Source organism: Osmerus mordax, chromosome 14 (assembly GCF_038355195.1).
Source record: "Osmerus mordax isolate fOsmMor3 chromosome 14, fOsmMor3.pri, whole genome shotgun sequence".
NCBI classification, from domain to species: Eukaryota; Metazoa; Chordata; class Actinopteri; order Osmeriformes; family Osmeridae; genus Osmerus; species Osmerus mordax.
The window spans coordinates 8,792,528-8,812,705 of NC_090063.1; the positions used below are offsets into that span (position 1 = coordinate 8,792,528).

The window sequence follows — 20,178 nt, forward strand, 5'->3', positions numbered from 1 at the left end:
GCCAAACACATCTATGAAACTGAACCTTAATGGTACATGAGGCAAACAGGCAGACCCTTGACAGTACAACAGTTCCTGGCTACTGCAGTGATAGCACAGCATTTCATTCAGATTTAACAGATGGCCACAGGCTGCATCAACAATGTCTCATCTATCTGGGGTGTTTCCTGATACGTCCCTCAGCCACACCTGTCTGCTCCATCCATTTCATACTTCACTGGATATCCCTTCCTGGTGGCGTCTGTGTAAACCAGACTAAACTTGTCACTGTGGGCCTACATGACAAGAAAGGGAGTCAAATAGTTGTGCAGAGTGAAACAATATGATGTCATATTGTGTGTTTTTTTTCTGATATCTATCAAAGTCATTTTTGCAGACTATTGAATACTTAACATCTGCTGCAGTGATGTCGTTTTTACTTCTAGATGTGTCACGTTATTGAAGGAGAGGAGATGTATTGCATGTGGTCTGCAGTCTCATATTGAGTGTATGGTTATGTTCTGACTATAGAACAACTCCATACTGGTAGATAAATATGAGAGTCTCAATAAAAGCACGAGCTAAGCTGTCGGAAGTTGGGCAACAACACGGACAACAATGTTTTTATTTGAGAAATTCAAATCAGACTTGAGAAGAAGGGGGGATAAGGACTTACCAAATACTTGATACGATTGAAAGCTTAGTGCTTGTGTGGAACTTTTTACGTAAATTTGGTCTAAGAAACTTGGACCAAATTGGTTTGAGGATCACTGAATATTCACATTATTGAAATAATCTCTCTTTCCGTCTCACATTCTGAGACTGACCGGTTGTCCTAAGCAGAGACACACCAGCATCCATCTAACAGGGCCACATATACCTTACATACGTTTTCATACAAATGCTTTATTCATGACCCCAAAAAGGAACACATACTTTGCATGTGTCATATCAATATTGAAAGTTGTTTCCCCTTCAGGTTGTGTTTCAAAGATTTCAATCATGATTAACTTTTGTTTGATCAACATGGTGCATTTGAATCTCAAATTGTGAGTTCTACCAGGTTGGCGTTCATTCAGAAGGTTACATAGATGGATCTTATAAAAATTATGAATGCAGAATTTAACTAAATTTAAACAGGTCTGACCTGTAGATCGAGGGTGGCTGGTACAGACTGGCAGAAAGGGCAGAGATATACAAAAAACAACACAAACCAAAGTGAAACTGGCAGAACGTTCCGGCTCATTCCACTGGGTGTCAGAGAAATAAATGAGGTTTCTTATTCCCAAATCTGTTAATGAGCTTTTGTCAGATTACCACATTGTTTTCTTGCCTACTCCCAGACCCCTGTAAGACCTACTGTTGTCTGAACTTTCTGGAGGGAAGTCAAAACGCAGATGAACAGAACAGAAAGATTGTTCTCAAACTAGACTGTTGCATCCAACTGCTGTATACTCAAGGAGTATATCATTCACATATATCTTTCACCCTGTTCTACTAAATCCATTACCATTTAGCATCAAATGTGAATATTCTTCCACAACTCAAAGAAGGTCTGTACCATATCAAGTCTTTTTTCATACCAACATGAACCTAGTTTCTAATGTAATCACTGGGCAGGTGACAATAATCAGTACTCTAAACTGCCCTGATTCTCCCCCGTCATGATACAACAGTGACCTATAAAGTTTGTCAACTATTCATACCCTGCAATTCCTTCTCTCTTTAGTATGAACCCACTCGCTGTGAGAGAGAGAGGGCTCTGTCTGGAGGTGACGGTAATGACACTTCAGTTCATTTCTCGACTTAGTGCCTCAAATCTTCTTTCCCTCCGCCAGTGGAGTGTGATACGACACAGAGAGACGAGGCCTACGTTCACGCATCGTCTGAGTATACTCATGATCTTTGACATTTTACAGTGGAGGAAGAAAGAAATAGAGCAAGCAAGCAACCATTCGACAGCGCAAACGAATACGAAAACAACATTGTAACTCTTCAAGGCCTGTAAATGTTTCACATCAGGCAAACAACAACATAATCAGTATCATGACATCCAGCAGTATGGCAGAGCCTGTCAGTGCACAGCTAATCTCAGTCCATCTCTCCTGTGCCGTCCTCATTATTGATCTACTGGCTCATTAGAGAGCATAAATCCACTGCGGAAACACTGAGCCAACCTTGCGGCTAGTCCCCGTGCTAACTCAAGCTGGCCGGAGATGTTGTTTTCACACGTTATGCACACACACACACCCTCACACACACGCATGACTGACACATATAAAACGAGGCTCGGATTGCTGTTGCTGCGTGAGGCCGATGTTGGCAGCTCTGCATTTGAGTTTGACCTGGTAGGTACCTGTAACATTGGTGCTTGTGGGAGGAAAAGTGGGTTTCTGGGTTACAGAGCCCTTATCGTACGATAGCGGCACAATAATTGGGCCATTGGCTTCCTTGCTTCGGAGACCATTCAGATGTGAAAGATTGTGCTTTGTGAAATGAAGGTTAGGGAAGCCTAGGAGCCTGGGGTAGCAAATGTGTTTCTACAGTGGGTCTTAATATATCAATAATATCACAGAACTCAGCATGCACTTAGTCACACTCTTCTTCAATACTCTTTCTATTCTGTCCACTTCCCAAGGCAGGCAGACATGAAAGTTAGAATCATTAACTAAGAGCAACATATTTTGATTTGCTTCAAGACTCTTGCAGGGTCAGTGTCTTCTCATCATGTTATGGTCTATAAGGCACCGCACACACACACGTACCCTGTAGCATACACACCCCATTGACTATGGATAGTGCTGAGACAGGCAGAAAGAGATTGCTTGCATGTCAAATGGCCATTAATTTACAGTACCTTAAACATCAAATCCCTGCCTCGACTTATTTATGACAATAAGGGGTATCATTAATTTAATCTTTGTTCATCTACATAAATAAACCACTTCTACACGGTACAGTACATGTGTATAGGTTTCAGAACCCGTCTGAACACAGTTGGTCTTCACGTAACGTGTCCACAAGCAAAGCACCAATCCCTTAATCATAGCCTGTGGGTCTGAAGGCAGGAGGCGGGGGGAAGACAGGTTCTGTTTTGCTCTGTCATTGTGAGATCTACTGTACCAGTATAGGCTAGATGCTGACGAGGAGCCACTGTTATGAATAAGGTGAAATATCCAAACATGGGCCTCAGAGAGTACATGGCCACTCTTACGCTGACATAGATACAAATAGCAAACATACAGACTGGATTTCCCCATCGTAAGTCATATCATACAGTACCATTACTGGAACTCACTTGTATTGTGATACCTCCGACGTGCCACAGCAAGCCTGACGATTCCCTGCTAAAGTCTCTAAAATACCCATTTAGTGTATGGTGCTTCAACCATATGTGTTACAGCAACATAAAAACACAACTGCCACCCAAGAGCAAAATTCTTTATCCCATAGCTGATTAACGACTTAAATCTTAGTCTAGAACATAGGTTCATGTGTCTACGAAAGTAATTCTGTAAAGTAATTCCATCTTTTTATCAATTTTTAAGGATAGTTGAATAAAAACAACAGGGATTCTATTGAGAGGACAGAGTGTATGCCCCACAGGGAAACATGGTGAACTGAAGCAAGCATCAAAACAAAGGTTTGAATCTGTCTCCTTTGTTCTGTTGCAAACAGGTGGTGAGTGTCTGGGCTGAAGCTGAACTAACGCTCAGCTCTTCACTCTAACTGCTGTTATCTTTATAATTGAACCCAGCAGACTAGCCTGGTCCCAAGTTTCTGTCACTATTATGGTCAGACATACTGGTCAAACATCACATGCTTAGTACAATTGCTTAAGCTTGGAAAGAAACACTTAAATTACTAAGGTTAAATGATGTAAACTCCAAACAGGTGTTTGTTGACAACACTAGTATGATGAGGAGAGAGAAGGAGAGGTTGTTGGGGTTACCATATAGATAACCGGTGGAAAGATGGGAGGGGCTTGAAAACACCTGATGTTTACTTGGTGGTGTGTGTGTGTGTGTGTGTGGAGGGGGGGGGGTACCTGAGGCATAGGCTCACTCAAAGCAAGACTAATGAGAAAAGAAGTCATAAGGCCAAACAAGGAGTAACTCACACAGCTTGAATTACCTTAGTGCCCAGAAGGACACTCCCATATAACCGGACAGGAAACCCCTGGAAGCAATCTTAATTCGAGCAAAACCCCCAAAGCCAACATGCTACCTATAATTTACCTGTATTCATGTATTACATGTATACATTTCAAGCCTTTCAAATTCATGTATAGATGAAATATGTTTAAAATAAGTCTATATTTGAGCCCTTACATTCTGCTTGAGTGAAACCAATCATACAGTATTCGGAACAGGTTTGCCTTTCCACCACAAATTCTAATTTGTCTTCCAGTCTGTCAATGCAGACGGAAGACTTGACATTTTCTGCTCTGTACCAACACCATGCAGTTTACAACTCTGACCTTTTCCACTGCCAGGGCATAGCAGTCCAACAGCAGTTTACATTCGCTTTTCAACATGTAATATCAGTGAGACTAGTACACTGTTACTGGAATAACTTTCAATTCACCCAGTGTTTAGGTTACATCTCTATCACAAGCTACAGTATTTAAAATACCAAAACACAGATTTGACTATTTTTAACACTGTAGTCTTCAACTAAAAACACATTTCACATTCCATCCCAGTATAATAATATGAATTCAGTTCTCAAAAACTGTTCCCCCTTACTATGTCTCCACAAAATTGAGTTTCACCCCTTAGTCTCTATCTCCTGGGTAACAGGGGTGAAACCATCCTCCCCCTTGACCTGTCCCTGTGAGCTTCTTTTCCCTTCTCTGGAACATTGTTCCTAACACTTGAATGGATCGCTCCCTAATTCATCCCAGCATGAGAAATATAATACAAAGACCAAAGAAGTCAGGATCTGGGGACTTGTCTACACAGACATATTTACAAAGACTTACATAAAGACAGACAGATTAAGGGGTCACAAAAAAACTGGTTGATTCAAGAACATGCACAATAAAGATAGAATTGTTAGAACAGTTATGAACTTGTTTCCAATTGTGTAGAAGAGTTAGATGCTTCAGGCAAAAGCAATTAAATAATTATGAGAAATTGTCTGACACACAAAGCCTACAATTTTCTATAACAAATATTATGAGTCCCCTATTGATTCATGCAATTTACAGTAGCCTACTAATGAAATGAATATCGACATTGCATAATGTTTAAAAAAGAGGCAAACATCTGTTTACAATCTGCTGGAGTCAGAGATCTAGTTGATGTCACCCAGTGTAATTTTTTATAAAAGACTGACTACTACTCATGTGTAAGAGGATTCAATTAGTAAATTTGACCTCGAGGAATTAGTTTATCTGCATTTTAAGCAGTAGCCTACTGTAGTATAATGAACGCAATGGTTTCGTAACCACGCTTTATTCTCTCTAGTCCACATTTTGAATACTATAAACCGTGACAAGATAGGACAAATTAAGGTTAGGTGAAATCCATATATTTTTTTAAGATTCCCGGAACTTTACGTGAAAACATTTAACAGCCACCTAATTTCTTAATCACAGGTTAGGCTTCATCACAAACACAGCTGCACTGAGTAAACCTCCTTGATTGCAGACCCTTAAATTCAAAGTCATAACAAATATCAATGCATGACTCACCGTTTCTTACAGACAGAATGGTAGGACACATATTAAATAATCCGCAAGGATAACGTAGTGGTTAGTAAGAGCGCTTTCCAGAGACTGAAAAGGTGTTGCGTTGTAATTTGTTCGTTGGTGCAGCATCGGTGTCCTCTGTAGCTGCTGCTCAGGAGGAGACCAGCAGGAATTAGTAAAGGGCGGCACAGGCGGCAGTAGCATCAGCCGCGACCAAGGCGGTCGCGTGCATTCTCTCAAACGTGATTGGTCCAGGTGAACGCGATGCGACCACCCCTTGCTTGCGGCCCAGCGCGCGACACTATAGGAGGCTGCGACAAGTGGTGCACTTCTCTCTCTTCCAGTCTATTGTTTTGTTATTACAAGGTGATACATTGTTATGTGTGACCGGTTAATGCACCAGTCTAGGAAATAATGTTTCTTGTATAATTTAAATTACAAATAAAAAGTTGAGGCGCAGAAGTTTTAACTACTGTGCCTTAGTTAGTTGATGTCTAATCACTTGATAAACTCTAGATGGAACTGATAGTTTGACTCTATTAGTTAGTCATTGCCCAGACAGAAATAGATAAATTAATCATTGAATGAAACATCTGCAGGGTATTCATTAAAAAAAGGCATGAATGAATTAGTTCTCAGTGCATTTGAAACCTTATTTCTAACCACACCCTTTCCTTCTCACTTACCCTGCAGCTATCTATCTCTTGCTGAGGTGTATAATAAAAGTTTTACTCAACTGGAGATTTGGAGCAATTAGGAAAAACAGGGAAAGCAAATTATTTTGTTTTAATTATCTTGAAAAGAAATTTGAGTACATTGCAGTTGACATTGGTTGTTGATGCAAACCTAATTTGGGATCTATATTAAAATTATTCCAAAATATATAGCAAAAATCACAAGCACATTTCAATCCATGACTGTCAATTTTTGTGTTCCATCCGAAGGATAAAACATGTTTTCCGTAAGTACAAAACACACAATAACATCATGCTGATGTTAGTCAAAACCATTGCCTTGTTTTGATGTCCTTGGGGAGGTGGATGGCTTGCATGTGTGCTGTATAGATGCTTGATGAGCACTTAAGCAAATGGGCCTCTAACCCTTGTGTAATAGTGTAGATTGGCTGTCACTTTGTATGCTAGATCAGCGGATCTGTGGACAAACATGCATATAGTGATCAGATTTAGAACACACACCCGCACACTTGTGTGTGATTGTTTGTGGGGGGTTGGTACTGTCACCATGGTGCCATATAAATGCTGACAGTTGTTGCAGTCGAGTGACACTGGAAATGCCAAAGTGAATTCATAGCTTTTGTTGCCATTACCTGTTGGCTATCAAAATAACGTTATTAAGAACTGTATTTCACATGTCCTAACCATACTTTTTGACAGTTCTGGATCCCCCAGACACAGAATAATACATAGGGAGAAAGATGGGCAAGATGTGTATTCATTATTGACACCATGCGCCCTGGGCCTGTCACATGTATTTTTAATACAGATGGGGAAGATTTAACTTTTGAATTGGCCGTGAAGTCAGTGAAACCAAAAATGACTGCGTTCGATGTATTCCCAAGCTCTGTAGCCTGGTTGATAAATGGCAGAGCCTGGGGCCATGCTTTTTGTAGAACATCTCTGGCTCCTGAAGAGTCTGTAAGCTTCCAGCCTTACATTATAATGTTGGTTTACATTACATTTAACACAGAGGTTCCACCCCACTTCCTCTCTATGTTTAAGAGGATAATCAAGTTCCTGTGAAGTTTATAAAAGAAGCTGGGTGTGGCATTGATGAAAAGAAAAAGTTGTCCACCTGTAGAAGCCTCAACTCAAAGGAAATGGACCTGGAGGGAGTCCAAGCTGCAACATGACCCACCTACCACCCCAAGATCCCTACACTGAAGCACTTTTAAGTCAATAGAGGTGCACCCATTCTCAATAGTGAAGGACCATAATAACAAATCTAAAGCATTGGTCTAAAGACAGTACCTCTGCACACTAGGCTTTGGTGTTAACATGAACAAATGCATCATAAAAAAAACATGAAATGTACTGGAAACAAATTGAGTCGTTCTTTTCTCAAGACATTTTTATTTAATTTTTCCCAAAAGATGTTACACAACATTCAGAAACCAGTTTTTTTAACATTTGTTAATAAACAAGTCATATTTACAAGATATAACTCCACAAGTCTTCAGAAAAAGAGGAAATTACAAATATATATGTTCATCTATGTTTACATCAGAAAGTTTGTGAACATCAGATTGTTGTACAATTTACACGCACACACACTCGCTATACGAAGGAAAGACAAAGCGTCAAAGGAAAGTCAAGGTTGGTTTAGAATACCAGTCTTCTTAAAAAAAATGATTCAACCCACATAAATGAGGTTAGCAGCTCAGACAGATAATGCTGGTCTTTCCTATGTACAAACAGTTTCATTCCGTTTTGGTTTACATATCATTCAGTTCTTAAAATGTGTTGTCATTAGTTGCAAAAATACATAAATGTGTGGTATAATATCCTAAAAAGCAGAAAGATACATGGAGTAACATTTCAAAAAGTCTGAATGTCATTAGTGTCTGTGTGATTGCTGTCTAACGCTGGGATGTTGCTAACGATCCCACTAGGAAACGTGTTCCGTTCGTGTGCATGTGTTTGATTGGTCCATTATCCACATCTGACCAGTTTGGGACTGAAACTGGCTGAGTGTTGGTATTTTGAAAAAATTACTTATTAAATGATTCTTCATTGAGGCATATGTGCAATGTGATAGTACTGGAGTGCAACATCAAACAACAGGGCAGGTAAAAAGACATAGATACAAGGCACGTCAAGTTGCAAGGTAAGGTTGGACCTTTAACTTATCTGGAATTACTCAAATGTAAAGTCCTCCAGACAGAGGGTGAATGGGGAAGTATTTCTTAAAACTGGACATCATTAGGTTCTACAAACTGCATGACAATCCTGTCACTGACACTGAATTAACCAATGAAAGACAGGTATACAGGTTTAGCTCACACTGTATACACAGTGATTTCCTGACAACCTGAACACATTCCTATTGTCATACATATGTTAAAACCTATGTCATATCATGGTTGTGGTGCTTCATTTAATCCTAATGATTACTTCCCCAAGAACCACTCACATATGGGTGACCAGATATTTATTGATTTTTACAAACCCCTTTCTCCGAAAGCGGAGATGTCAAAATGTTAGAAGTACTGTCCTACTGAAGCACTAATGTAGCACCACCTCTTCTGATTTGCAGATATCCATCATTCATATGTTGGAATAAAATAGGCCTTTACACGTTCCTAACGTATTTAGAGTCTTCAACTGCTTGTAACTTGATCGTCAGAACATACAAAAGTGCTTTCCCCATGATTTTCGAAAGTTCTGCCACAGTTCAAGTAAAAAAGATGAAGAAAAGAGAGACTAACTTCACTACACAATATGTCAAAGAATCCCATCAGTAGCAGAAAATAGGAGCATAACTTATTTTTTTCTTTGAGTTTGATGTATATATAAGTTTTTTTTTTTTCTTTCTTAGTTTGATTTCCTAATTTCTTTGTTTTTTTTGCTTTGCCTAAGAGGTACACAATTCTGAAATAAGAGGAAAAATAAGAAGCTTGGAGAGGCTTTTGAATGGCTTCTCTGGAATTCTGGAATCTTCCCTTCCCGCCAAAACTCTCAATTGAACCCGAGTGAGGTTTCTAAAGAGAGGGTGAGGGTGTTTAGTGCTGCTCCAGCCAAGATGGAGTGTCCCCACCGGGCATTTTCAATTTGATATGGAACTGCTTGAGCGTCTGTTCCAGCTGCTGCTGGTTCCCTGCATAGTACGCTGCTATGGCATTGTGGAAGAGGGTTAGCTGGTTGTGCAAAACCTTCACCTTGAGGAGGAAAAAAAAACACATACAGCAGGGTAAGTCACTGCGGATTGTAAATACTCTAAACCATTAGGGGATTTCTCTCGACAGAAAACTGTGATTGATTGATACAAAGCTCTCCCAGTGTAATGTACAGTTGTATTAAGTACACACTTTAGACAGGCCAAATGGAAGGTTTGTTGAAGAACTTCTGCTAATGTGCAGACTGTAAAACCTTGCTTTCAAAGATCAGCTAAGGTCAGCGATGTTAGTTAAGTAAAACCGAATTAATTCTAACAATCACTCTGTTTACCGACACTCAGGGCCGGCCCAAGCCTTTATGGGGCCTTAAGCAGAATTGATTTGGGGGCCCCTCCGAATTTGTATAATTACCATTAAAATAATATATATACGTTTTGAATTAAGCTGTAATTTCATGTGCTCTTGGGGGCCCTCTGGTGGCCACGGGGGCCCTAAGCAGCCGCTTAGTTTGCTTATGCCTTGGGCCGGCTCTGCCAACACTGTACATATTTAGGCACACATATCAGTTTCTGAAAGAAGCCCATCTTCAATCCCACCTTATTTTCCTCCAGGAACTTTAGCTTTACGGACACATCATTGCGCATCTTCTCATACTTGTCGCGATGGATCTGGAACTGCAGCTGGGACTGCTCTATCTTGGGCAGGGTGGTGGCGTCGCGGGGGCCCAGGTTCAGCTCCTCCAGGTCCGTACGGTACGCATCATACTCAACCCTGGAGAAGAGGGCAAGGGTCAACCACTGACTTTATTTGAAGTGTATTCTATTTTAAGGATACTCCAGTAGTACATCAAACTAAAATGTGATTAAACTGAAAAAAAAGCTGAAAATTAAAAAATATGTTGAATATTTATAATACGTAATTCTATGTGTAAATACTATGTAGATACAAAAAAAAGCTGTGCCACATTCTGTGTCTGTGCAGCAGACAACACAAGACGGTGAAGGGGGACATCACTGCTATTACCTGGCTGTTTCATACTGTTTGATGTTGATGATGGTGTCCTCAATTGTTTTGTCCACCAGGGTGTTGACACTGCTGATGAAGAAGGTGATGGCTCCTAGAAGGGTTTCTCCATTTTTGGACAAGAGCTTTTGGGTATCAGCGTTGTAGCCAAACTCCTCCTGAAAGAGGAAACATTCACACAATACAGTTATTCAGTTTTTAAGACTTGTAAGTCTCACACACAAACACTATAATTTAGAAACAGGTGTGTGTGTGTGTGTGTGTGTGTGTGTGTGTGTGTGTGTGTGTGTGTGTGTGTGTGGGTAGACATCCGATAACACAGAAGTAACATGGAATACCCAGTTTACGGCCCCAAATTGTCTTTACAACTGACGTTTACACAGCAACCATAAACAAAACAGATTGTTAATGCTCAACCAGATATGAAAATAAAATAATGTAGTTGCTGCATGCATCAATAATGCACCACCAGTATAACTTTTATTTTCATGTGTTTTGATTCATTCACATGAAATGGATGCAGCTTTATCACTTTTTTATTACAGGTTGCCTTACCAAACCTGCATAATAATATAAACAGGACCATACAGAACATGAATCAAGGCAGACTGATGTATGACATCAATAATGTACTATCGCTGAGGTTTCTGAAGAATACATAGGCTGTTCAGAACGACATATACAAAGACCGTATGAATGTATGAATACATATAAAATAAGAATACTCCATAAGGTGTTTGAGAAGCTAGACCAGCAGTCTAGAACCAGAGCTTCCATGGTAACGGTGATGCTTTTTGGGCAAACCCGGAAGTGACCAGACATCTACGGCTTACGTGGAGTTCAGGTGACTTGAGGCTGAGGTCGGCGAAGGCGTCTCCCAGCTGCCTCTGTGTCTGCATCATCTGGGACAGCTGATTGGCCAGAGTCTGGGCCAGCTTCACCACGTTCTCGTACTTCCTCTTGTTGTCTCTCAGCACCTCGATCTGGGCCTCCAGCTCCAAGTCCACGGTCCGAGAGCCGCGGCCCAGCTTCTCCGACAGAATCTGTCTGGTGCACTGGTGCAAGGAGGGGGGGGGGGGGGGCACATAGGGACGGCTAGGGTTAGTGTCAGGCTACTGGTATTTGGCATCCATTGTTGAGTGCTACTCACAGTTTATATCAACCTAAACAATAATGATAAGTATTTAAAACCTAGTTCTGGATAAGTCCAAGTACTCTGTGTTGATTAGGTAAAGAGAAGAAATAACTCATCAACTAGATTAGAAATGCCAATAATCATTCTCTCTGGGGCTCAGTCACTTCAATGATGTTGAATATGAAGTCAAACAGTAGTTAAACATGAACATGATCAGATAAAACGGACTAGAGATCCCTTCACCTATTGGTGAGCATGTGTGTGCGTGTGTGTGTGTGAGATTGAGACTGTGATTGTGTGTGAGGGACTGTAAGAATGTGAGTATGTGTGTGTGAGAGCTGCCAGAAGCAGATGCCAGTGGCTTCAGTCCCCCTGCTGAGATCCCAACAGACTGGGAGAAAACTGAATGAGGAAGAGAAGAGGTACGGAGAAATCAAAAAAGGAAAAGGAGAAAATGTATATATATTAAAAAAAACTTTACTTTGTAGGTGTTGACACTCCACTTCCTCACTAGGTCCAGCTTCTCCATGGCCGGGTTCTTCAGATCATCTGCCAGAACCACCGCTCCGCTCTGGGAAGGCCCTCTCATAGTGCCTGTACAGAACGACCATGTGTTTGTTATGGGAGTCACCGCACACAACATTAACCAGTCATGACGCAGTGGTGGAGACTAGAGTCCGGCTGGAACAATGTACAGTTAAGAGTACCATTACAGAAAGGTATGTATGTGTTGTTGTTTCTTTCAACAACAACAATTATTTCTTTTGTGAATGGAAACAACTAAATTGGGATTGTTTTTAGTTGAGCAAGGAAGAATAAATCAGCAAGGAGCGACATCAGCCAGGCTGTGCAGTACAAGAGGGGAACAGGCTGCAGGCAGAAATGCTCATTGAAAGTCCTGTAAAGACGCAAGCTTGGCAGACCCAGCAGTGTTAGAGCATGAGGAAGACCGTCCGTGCTAGCAATACTTCCCCCACAGTGTTAGGGGTCACCAGGGGTCACAAAGAAGGTACGAACCGAAAGTGAGAGGGCATCCGGCACAGCACGGACAAGCAGATGAGGAGGGAGCCAGGAAACTGCCATTACGTCAGGTGATGAACAGGAAGAAGAGGAAGAGGAGGGGGGGGTTTGTGTCTGAAACTAACCCGTCTGCTAACCCGGACCAAAGAACAGGGAGAGACATAAGCCTAATCAGAAGTAGCAATACAGTATAGCTGCTGTTAGTGCTGGGTGTAGCTAGCGACAGGTCCACAACATCTCCTCTCTCTCTCTCGGTACCTGTCTCAGCCTGACTATCGCTGGCAGAGCGCGCCAGGCGGCTAGCCACGGCCGAGCTGGGAGCCACAGATGCCACAGGAGACGTGGGCTGGCTCGCTGACCCTGGGAACAGTCAGAGTAGCCGTTAGAGAGCTTCGTTCCAAACCACACCCTTTAACGCTAGGGCTGAAACCTGGAGTTGACGGTGTGCGTTTTGTTTGCAAGATGGACTAATGGAGCTGCATTATGATAATAGCCTAAACCACCTCGATGAAATCTCATTTAAAAGGGTGGTGCTAATGCAATTCAACTCCAACTTCTTCTTTATTCATTGCCAGGTGTGAGCAAATATCAACATGACCTGGGGCAGGGACAGCCCCAACTTGACACGGAAACAACAGACTCTGTTGCCAAGGGGGAAGAAGGGGGATTTATTTACATCTGTAATCGAGGAAGTTGTAATGACATGGAAATGCGGGGGCCACAAAATGGAGATCAGAGGCAATTCATTAAAACTCAATTGGAAGGCCTCCTTTATAAATTCAAATGTCTCTCCTCTCTGCCGCCAGGCAGAGTAGGGCAGTTTGTCAGGGGACACACACTAAGGTTCTCACGTTTCTCTGTTGAATGTGGCACAACGCAATGCAGGCAAAAATACCACAATACACTGAGGAAGAGTATCATTAAAAAGTCTAATTCATTACTATCTGGCTCTCTGTTTGAGCACACAGCTGCCTTTGACACAAAAAAAGTCTTCAGCGGCATAAAAGAAAAAAAACAATGAAATTCAGTAAACCGGACGTTACAAAAATGAAGAGGAAACACAGCACGTTAAAAGGGAAATGTTGAGAAGCAATAGATGCTTTAAACCAGGGGTGTTCAAGTCCGGGTCCTCGGGGTCCGCTGTCCTGTATGTTAGTATGACAGGATAGTGGACCCTGAGGACCAGGAATGAACACCCCTGCTTTAAACAAATGACCCAACATGCGTTTAGGGCTACAGTTCAGTTGAGTTGACAGGATATTGCTGCTACCTCTGTATGGTCCTGATTCGATGATGCCTTCTGCTGAGGCGAAGCTGCTGTGGCTGACGTGCGCCTCTGTGGCGCTCAGGGCTCTGGGGGGGCCTCGGGAGGAATCCTGGGGGGGGGGGGGACAAGTGACACACCAGGACTTGTGAGTGTGTGAAGAGCGTACGTGTGTGTGGGGTGAGGGGGCATAGACTGTCTTTCAAACTTCTATACAAAGTCACTTCACACACCGGCATGTAGCAAGACAAATGTTATTGACAGGCTGGGTTCATGTCCAGAAACCAAAGCTTCCAACTCTGTCCATGACTTCAGACAGTCTAACCAATCAGTTCATTATAAGGTGGAGGACAGAGGCTCGGTCTTGTTGGGCAAACTGCTGATTTCGACATGTTCCAAGTAACAAAAGCAACCGTCTTTGGCCTGCTCTGCTGTAAGCTTCAATCTACTTGTATACCACAAGGCTGTGGTTACCAAGTTTGTTTAAGCTTCATTTAAACTGCTCTCAGCTTTGACAATGTCCATGTATGACTTGTAATGACTGGATGTGACTGTGGACTGGACTCCATTGTATTCTAGTGTACCTCATACACCTAGGTGTCGTTCCTGTTCTTGAATTCTGCAAATAACAGTTCGCACAGTGGGACAGAATGTACTGTTTGTGTGAATGGTATCCATGTTTACAATGTGTTTGGAGTGTGTGTATTAAGCCGGTTGTGTGCAGCATGCAGGATATCTGTGTGTGGTTGTGTGTGTGTGATTGTGAGCATGCGTGAAGGGGTGTCCTCACCCTTGTGAACACATCTTCGCGGCCGTCGTCCAGGCCTCCATTGCTGGTGACGGAGATCTCAGCTGCAGGACTTCTAAGGGCCTCCTCTGTCATCGTGCTTTCCTGCGCGGAGAGCAGAAGAACTCCATGTAAAACCCTGTAGTGGACAAAGCTTTAGAAAGGGGAGTCCTGTAGAGTTATCCGTCAAATGTTTGGATATGAACCAAGAGAGAGAGAAGGGGGAGGCTCCATGCAGAAGTTTGGCGGGTGTGGGCTGCCATCTTGTGGGCGAGATGGTCCAACTTTGATATCAGACCGTAACCGTAACCATAACCATGGCAACGTCATCCCACAAAGCCACACTGAGTCATCTACAGAGCAGGAGTAACATAGTAACATACAGACGAGCGCACGCTTAAGAACCAGGTCTGCTCATTCATCATCCTCCGTGGCTGTGTTACACACTAGGATGGTTTTGCTGTGTCAAGGATTTGTTGAAGATTGGTGACCCAAAATGATTGATTAGCGGTACATCCAAATGATACATTACTATCATGTTATGCTTAAGGAAAATTGACTAATTGTCTAGGATTAGGCTTTATCCATGTCTGGGAAACTGGGCCTTTGACATGCTGAACCAGACACACAAAAAATTAAAAGTCTACCTGTTCGACCACCACAACCTATACTTCTACAAGGAAGTTTGGCATAGAATGCCATACCACTCTAAACCAAACAAATACAGGAAAAAGGCATAGACCTACAGTGTCACAATATGTGTGACCCCATGACACTATGGTGAAATATAAATCTATGTTTTCTAAGTATGTTGTCTAAGTACCTTTTCTACAATTGGCATGTCATGAGGTTGAGGCAAGGTTTATTTCTCTCAGGAAACACCATCATCTATTTCTGGACTCTACTTCTCTGTAGCCCTAGACGGCGATCTAAATAATGCAGGTATCCACCAGATACAGCTGGCCTACACAGACTTGTAGTTCAAATGAATCACTTGGAAAAAAAGAGTTGGGATGCTAAATGTGCCACAGATGAGATCCACCCTACGGACACCCGAACAGGTACGGGAGTTCATGTCAACTCTACGAAGCCTTTAAGAAGATTGTAAAATGTCATCAGAGCCAAAAGCAACCTGTGAGTTTACAAGGTTGCCTGCCCATGAGACTGACTGACAGGATCAAGTTCAGGAATTATCATGCAAGTAGGCCAATTCAATCAGACTGAACCGGATGCTCAATCTCTGAATACAATAATCTCCTGCTTACTATTATATCCCACTGCATAGAAATTGACAAAATATTACAGACAAGGGCCTAAAGTGTACTGCTGTGTGCCATCTGATCATATGCTCGCCTCAGACAACAACAACTAGAAGCTGGTTGTGTTCCAAAGTTTGTCCGTGTCATTTTGTGAGATCATCGGGATTAAAGGAAGGCCTATGGCCCGCGTCCTATGTTCAGTCTACGAACAGCATATAGTACTGTTTTAACGCCCTATCAATTAAACAACTTACTTTTTAGTAAGAGAATATACTAAGCCTTTAAAAGTTCAAACGCTCCAAACAAGCGACATGATCTTGGAGACATGATTGTGATTGCTTTGGCAGCAGAGTATGCCATCCTGGCACTGCACACAGAACTGCAGGTATCAGATTCCAACACACAACATAAATAGTTAAGAGCCACACGACGCCCACGTACGCTTAGAACACAAAGACAGCAGCATGCAGGCTTGTCTATAGAGAAGCAGAACAGAGAGCAGATCATCTGAGATGAGGAGGGAGGTGCGTCTACAGTCTGGGACAGCATGGCCTTCTGCAGGGGTTGGCTTGAAAACAAATACAAAATGGAACAAACCAAAAAGTCAGTCATTCTCAAGTCTGAGTCACAAAGAAAGAAACAAAAACAAAAAAAACTGTCATGGAGCCTATCGAACCATTCTCAGTCGATAGCCCTCTATTCAAAACCACGTGTGATGCAACAATGGGAACAAGCCCAGTGATGGAGTGCCGACAGCTTGGAATGGTCAGGCACAGCGACAGCAGATCTGGTGCTGCATGGGAACACTAAGGCAGGGGCCAAATCCCTCTGCCTACAGCCACTGCCCAGCCATGTGACGCTCTGCTGAATACAAGTGCTGTATCCACACACACACAGGAAACACTGGGATGGATTCTTATCATAGCCGGGATCAGTCACATGTACAGGCCTCTGTCAAAGTCAAACCAGTGAAAATGCAGGTTTAGGCTTGAAAGTGGAAATGATTGTCACAGCAGTTGCTCGATGAGCTTCTCGTAGTCAATGGATTGCGAATGTATACATCATTGGCGTGAAGAAAGAGCAGCTAGTGGAGTTGCAGCAATCAGCTACAAACTACAACATGTCACAGTACAGCAAACCTTTCAGCAAGAACCCAACCAAGCAAAGACAAAAAAAGCACAGACACACCATACCGCCGGCCTGTTTTACAACTTAAAGTTCCACAACAAATTTAAATAATTTTGCAAAGCTACCAACCAAGCAAAAAAGAAAAGATCCCAAACGATACCATTTGCGTGAAAGCATTCATCAAAGGTTGATTTGATTTGAGCAAAATGTTGAACTTGAGTGCTGCAGTGAAAAATTTCAAGAGAGTAGCTAGGTTGATTGCCAACGACAAAGATAAGATGTCACCTTTGTGCAAGAGTGAGAATCTTGAACGTTTCCCTTCGGTGTATTCTGGTCTGCTGTCTCAGTTTGGTCATTTTGTGTTTCTGCACCAGCGCTGACAGAGACGGCACTGACAGCAGAGGGTGGAGCAGCAGTCCCGTGATCTGGAGTCTCCACGCCGTCTGGAATCTCACTGCTTATCTGAGCACCACCGTCGCTGTCGTCATCCTCATCAACAACATCATCATCATCGTGTGCCTCGGCCCTCTTTCCTGTGTCATCTTTGTCAACTTGCACATTGTCCTTGACTGAATGAGAAACTGGGTCAGGATGTTCTTCGTAAACTGTTGCATGTTCAGCACCAGGATATCTGTTAGCGTCCTCCTCTCCCTCACTTTGGGATTCCTCAGTGTTCTGAGCTTCGTTCTTTGAATCCATTCGCAAGCCCCCGTCTGAGATTACCCCAGACTCAGCCTCAAGACTAACTTCGGACATGCCTGTAAACAAACACACAGGTGGGCATGAACACATATCCCTGGAAAACCGGTATCCGGGCAGGTTTTGGCACGTTCAGAGAAAGGGGTGGTCAACACCTGAGGCAGAGTAGCAGTCATTTCAAGTTATTCAGAAGCAGGTTGATGGCATTGACACAACAGGTTGTTCTGTTCCGCAAAATAGAATCAACCAGTATAAATCAATGGTGGGATGTTTGCAGAACCATCTTAATAAACATACCTTTACAGTGACTGTGCGATTCAACCATTGTTCCACAGAGCGACAATAAACACTGAGGTGGTTCAATGTGCAAATGCTATGTACACCGAGATTTGACAAGATGCAGATGTATTAAATCAAGAAAAAAGTGAAGGTCTATAAAGTTTGGGTTTCAGGACCAGATGATTATCCCATGTCTGATCACACCTGCAGCAGCAACTCATGTTCTCTTAATAAAAAGACAGATTACAAGCCTACCTGGTTCCATCCTTGTAGCCAGTCTGTTGGATATTTAAAATTGTTATCTGTTCTTCAGTGGACTGTAGACATAAGACAGTGTCTTTTTATGACTGAATAATGGCCACTTCCTTGTGAATGTAACTGGGCGCTTTAACCCTTTAAATTGTTCATGTCGCCTACTATTAGTATATCATTATCACTAAAATTGTACGGTATGATTTGTAATGATGGGCAAGTGCGTAGAAACGGTTTGTTTTGGTATGTTTAGTTACCCAAAAAAATCTTATCATACGATTTTATTTTTGGTACTAATAGCACTAAATCTGATCAAAATTAATGACGTGTACCTTTAAGAAAAATAAGGCCAATAAAATGTAAGTTGACACGTAAACTGTAGGCTACTGAGTTGATAACCTGACAAATTAACCAACAATACTTCTGCTTATGCAAACTACCAAAAAGCTAGTTACATGCAGTCTACTTAGTACTACAGTACTGTAGTGTTTGACTTATCTAGATTTTACTGGCAAACACCTGTAGCTAGCTAACACATTGTTGCTAGTGGCTAGTCTATACAGTAGCTTATGCAAACTAGGTTAAAACCTGGCGATCAAAACCTCTAACGTTTAGAAAATGCCAAATATTTAGGAAGTTAGAGCTAGTGTTCTTTGGTTAGCTAGACAGGGTAGCTATCTGTGGCGGGCTTGATGTGTACATCGTCAGCTAGTAGTACTAGTTGGTACAGTACTGTCTACAGTAGCCACTATTAGCTAATAATGCACTCTAAAATGTAATCCTGTCCATTTGTCGTTTGCGTTAGCAATAGCCAGCAAGTTAACTTTACGAATACAAACTGTGAGCTAGCAAGTGTGTTTTGCTGCTACCAACCACTTACGTAGCAAAAGTGACACATCATAAGCTAGCCACATACTGCTAGCTAGCTTCTACCAAACAACACACCCTGACTGTGTTGGACTGATGTGTAGCCTATCATTCTTGGCAACTTTACCTTAACACGTAAGTTAGCAAGCAAGATAGAAAGTAATCCAAATCTTCCTTTCTGATACCGAAATGTCCCACTCCTGTCCTCTCGGCAGAAAAACGTAAATTTTCTCAATTGTACTTTTATTCCGCACCCATTGGGTTTACTCGATAAAGTCGTTCAGACCCGGAAAAGTGAGTGTAGTTTTCTTGCTGCACACCAGAGTGCACAGTGGTCACTTAGTAACATTGCAAAAGCTTAGACGAATCTTGTTGTGTACTCTCGAACCATCCCGCGGTGCTTACCATGTTCGGTTTCAAGGCAATCGACTGAACGCATACAGAGAGTGGGGCACCACTGTGTCTTCTTGTTGGGTTTTAATATTGTTATAGTATTTTAATCTTGTAGCAGAAGCAGCATACGTGAATAAAGCGGGGGTGTTCCCATCGCATCCAATTAGTTGGCTTTCGTTTGATTCCAATAAAGGACGGAAACTAGCGTTACTGACAGGTTTTGCCAAATCGAATGGACCTGCAGATTTTGCGCACGACGGAGTCTTTCTCCCCCTGGTGATTGACTGCAGTAGTTTTTAGCGACAGTAAATGAGATTAAGATTGAGAAATGACCAAATACATATGATGGAATTATTAAACGACTATAGAAACTTTCATGATTTATATTAACTTTTTGAGTTGGTTAAGTTTCGTTGCAGAAATAAACTGCATTACCCATCAGCCAGAGAATAGACAAGCGTTGCCAGAATGAAGAGACTCCCCCTTCCCTTTTCCTGAATAAATGTGAAATCGGTGTATGTGTTCATTGGAAATGGGTCACACTT

General features: G+C 42.1%; 1 protein-coding gene across 6 annotated transcripts; it reads right to left on the minus strand.

Annotated features, from left to right (window-relative positions):
* Window positions 1–7,744: 7,744 nt before the first annotated feature.
* arfip1 (ADP-ribosylation factor interacting protein 1 (arfaptin 1)) lies at window positions 7,745–19,516 on the minus strand. 6 transcript variants are annotated; one of them, XM_067250594.1, is made up of 11 exons: window positions 19,368–19,503; window positions 18,377–18,438; window positions 17,429–17,901; window positions 14,760–14,861; window positions 13,976–14,081; window positions 12,964–13,065; window positions 12,167–12,279; window positions 11,384–11,605; window positions 10,551–10,708; window positions 10,124–10,298; window positions 7,745–9,569 (listed from the first exon to the last, which is right to left on the minus strand). In XM_067250594.1, exons 2-11 carry the CDS (start codon window positions 18,384–18,386, stop codon window positions 9,414–9,416), a joined length of 1,617 nt encoding a protein of 538 aa, XP_067106695.1. In that variant the 5' UTR covers window positions 18,387–18,438; window positions 19,368–19,503; the 3' UTR covers window positions 7,745–9,413. The 6 variants fall into 6 exon arrangements, with proteins under 6 accessions (XP_067106695.1, XP_067106697.1, XP_067106696.1 ...); XM_067250596.1 differs by lacking the exon at window positions 12,964–13,065; XM_067250595.1 differs by lacking the exon at window positions 18,377–18,438 and having other exon boundaries at window positions 19,368–19,501.
* Window positions 19,517–20,178: the final 662 nt, after the last annotated feature.

Coding starts and splice junctions, on each gene's coding strand:
- arfip1 (XM_067250594.1), bottom strand. Junction 12,280..12,963: donor CGATAGTCAGGCTGAGACAG/GTACCGAGAGAG, acceptor CGTTCTGTACAG/GCACTATGAGAGGGCCTTCC. Junction 11,606..12,166: donor GGAGTGTCAACACCTACAAA/GTAAAGTTTTTT, acceptor TCCTTGCACCAG/TGCACCAGACAGATTCTGTC.